Source organism: Littorina saxatilis, linkage group LG17, assembly GCF_037325665.1.
Source record: "Littorina saxatilis isolate snail1 linkage group LG17, US_GU_Lsax_2.0, whole genome shotgun sequence".
Classification (NCBI taxonomy): domain Eukaryota; kingdom Metazoa; phylum Mollusca; class Gastropoda; order Littorinimorpha; family Littorinidae; genus Littorina; species Littorina saxatilis.
Genome location: NC_090261.1, coordinates 3351267 through 3353766, shown reverse-complemented (window position 1 = coordinate 3353766; position 2500 = coordinate 3351267). Strand labels below are relative to the sequence as shown.

Below are 2500 nucleotides of genomic sequence, written 5' to 3'. Positions count from 1 at the left end.
GCAGACAGCTCCATCATTGATGTCAGCGTGATATATTGTGTAAAAAATTCCATCTCACACGGCAGAAATTAATATGTAAAGCGCTTAGAGAACGTCAAGCGCTATATAAATCTCCCATTTAAATAAATTGACTTATTAAAATACTTCGCAGGAAAGACTATTTAGCATATGTGTTGAATGCGTATTAATGTTATATTGCAATAAACTATGACTAATAACTCTTCTTCTACTTCTTTGTTCTCCCAAGTACACTCGTGTTTTTGTTTGCACGAGTGTTTTTTTCTCCCGTGTATGACCAATTTTACCCCGCCATTTAAGCAGCCATACGCCGATTTCGGGAGAACAGATAACAAGTATAACGTACGACTGTTTCACATGCTAGTGTACTTTATATCCTATAATGTGAACCCTGCCCCAAAAAGAGCAACCAACCTAAAACCAAATGTAGCTTCCGCCCTGATCGCAACAACGGCCATGGTCACTGTGTTCGTGGTGCGACAAGTCCAGGAAATGTTTCTTAAACCTGTGCTCCGTGTTCATAGACCTGACGAAAGCATTTGACACTGTCAATTGAGAAGCTTTGTGGAACATCCCCGTGAAACTGGACTGGACAAGTTCTCTCAAATGGTGGATGCACAAACTCCTTCCTTATCTCCAGCGGAGTGAAACAGTGCTGTGAAATCACCTCCGTAGCAGGGGCGGATCAGTTCATTTTATGGGGGGGGGGGGGGGGGTTTCCAAAAGTATATTGTGAAGATATGGGTGTGAAGGCGCGAAGCGCCGAGCCGACGGCGCAAAGCGCCTAGCTTGCTAGGGGGGTCCGGGGGCATACACCCCCGAAAAATTTTGAAAAAAAGGATGCAAAATGGTGCAATCTGGTGCATTCTGAGGATGATCATTACCAGTTTCAGGCAGCAGATTTTTTCACTGATTATAACCCCAAACAACAACAACCCCAAAAAACACAATTTTTTTTTTTTTTGGCTGGGGGGGGGGGGGGGGGGGGGTCCGGAAACCCCAGAAATCCCCCCCCTCGTCCGCCCCTGCGTAGTGTTCTACTTGTTGTTCACGCAGACACTACTGCACAGTGTGAGAGAGCTAGACTAGGGTGTGTACTTGAAGAACCGTTCCGATGGATCTCTGTCTGGTCCCCACCGTCTCTCCGCTCAAACCAAGACCGTGGGGAACCTCGTCATTGAAGCCCGTGTCCCGCATGAACGTCCCTTGATGTCAGAAAGTCATCTTCAGGTCAAGGTCGACCGCTTTGCACAAGCGCCAAGGCTCTTCGAATAAACAATCAGCCTAGGAAAACTGAACATTTGGTTTAGAATTTAAACGTTCCAGCACCTTACCCTTCTTGTTTTTTGATTCTTGATTTTCGATTTTGGAAAATCTGTAATTTTGGATTTTAAGATCTCACAACCGCCTTTATCCACATGTGATCGCTGTGCATGATCTCGAACTTCTACTAGACAGAGTTGAAATCCACGAAGTGGTGGACAGTGCTGGCTCAACACGTGTTAATTCGATGTTGCTGAAGGCTTAACTGGCCATGTCATCATGAGAATGGACGACAGTCGCACACCCAGACAGGCGATGGACGGTCAGCTTAACACCCGTTCACACACCTCTGCGAATTTACGAAGACCAAGCCGATCACCCCGATCATCCCCGATCTGAAAAGTTATCAAAATAAGTTTGGGGAGAGCGTCCAGCTTCCCGACCTAGGAGATCCAACCCCAACCAAACCACGCTCATGGAGATCCTCCCACGACTGGCCACGCTCTTGGCCACTTTTTGATTAACAGAGCTCACGCCGACATGCCCCGGTCTCCCCTACACTAAACCAACAGCTAACCATCTGATAACATAGACACCCTGATTGAGCCAATAACTCTCAGTCCCGGGCAACAAACAAAAAGGCACAGCACACGGAAGAGCAACATTGATTGCTTTGATACTTCGATTGCGACAGAAGCGCTAGAGACAATGAAGATCGTTGCTACGTGTTCCTTTCTATGGCTGGCCGTCGCGACAAGACTGACTGCGGGACAGAGCGTGCAGCCATCAACACAAACTCCGCGTGGAGAACAACAAGGGGTGGACGAGGTGCCACAGGCCCAGGGCAGGTATGTGAGAGTTGAGCTTAATTTAACCTTAGACTAGTTTTGTATCTGAGACCAAGTTGTCTATATTCGGACATGTATTGGTAATACGCTAAGGATCGGTTCTGATATTTTGAATTAAAAAGCCCAATTCGGCTGTCTTTTGACTCGCCGGCGACGATGACGACGATCACGATGACGACGATGATGATGATGATGATGATGATGATTGATGATGGTGATGATGATGGTGGTGGTGCATCGGGTGGATGATGATAATGATGATGATGATGATGATGATGATGATGATGATGATGATGATGATGCTGATGATGATGATGATGATGATGATGATGATGATGATGATGACTGTGTGTTTAACAAGAGAGCATTTC

At 46.4% G+C, this 2500-nt stretch overlaps 1 protein-coding gene across 1 annotated transcript in view; it reads left to right on the top strand.

Annotated features, from left to right (window-relative positions):
- The first annotated feature begins 1908 nt into the window (after positions 1-1908).
- LOC138952139 (uncharacterized) overlaps positions 1909-2500 on the top strand; it is a 4548-nt gene continuing 3956 nt past the window's right edge. Inside the window, exon 1 of the mRNA XM_070323734.1 lies at positions 1909-2129. Within this exon, the coding sequence (XP_070179835.1) occupies positions 1990-2129 (140 nt within the window). The 5' untranslated portion in view covers positions 1909-1989. The remainder of the gene's footprint in view (positions 2130-2500) is intronic.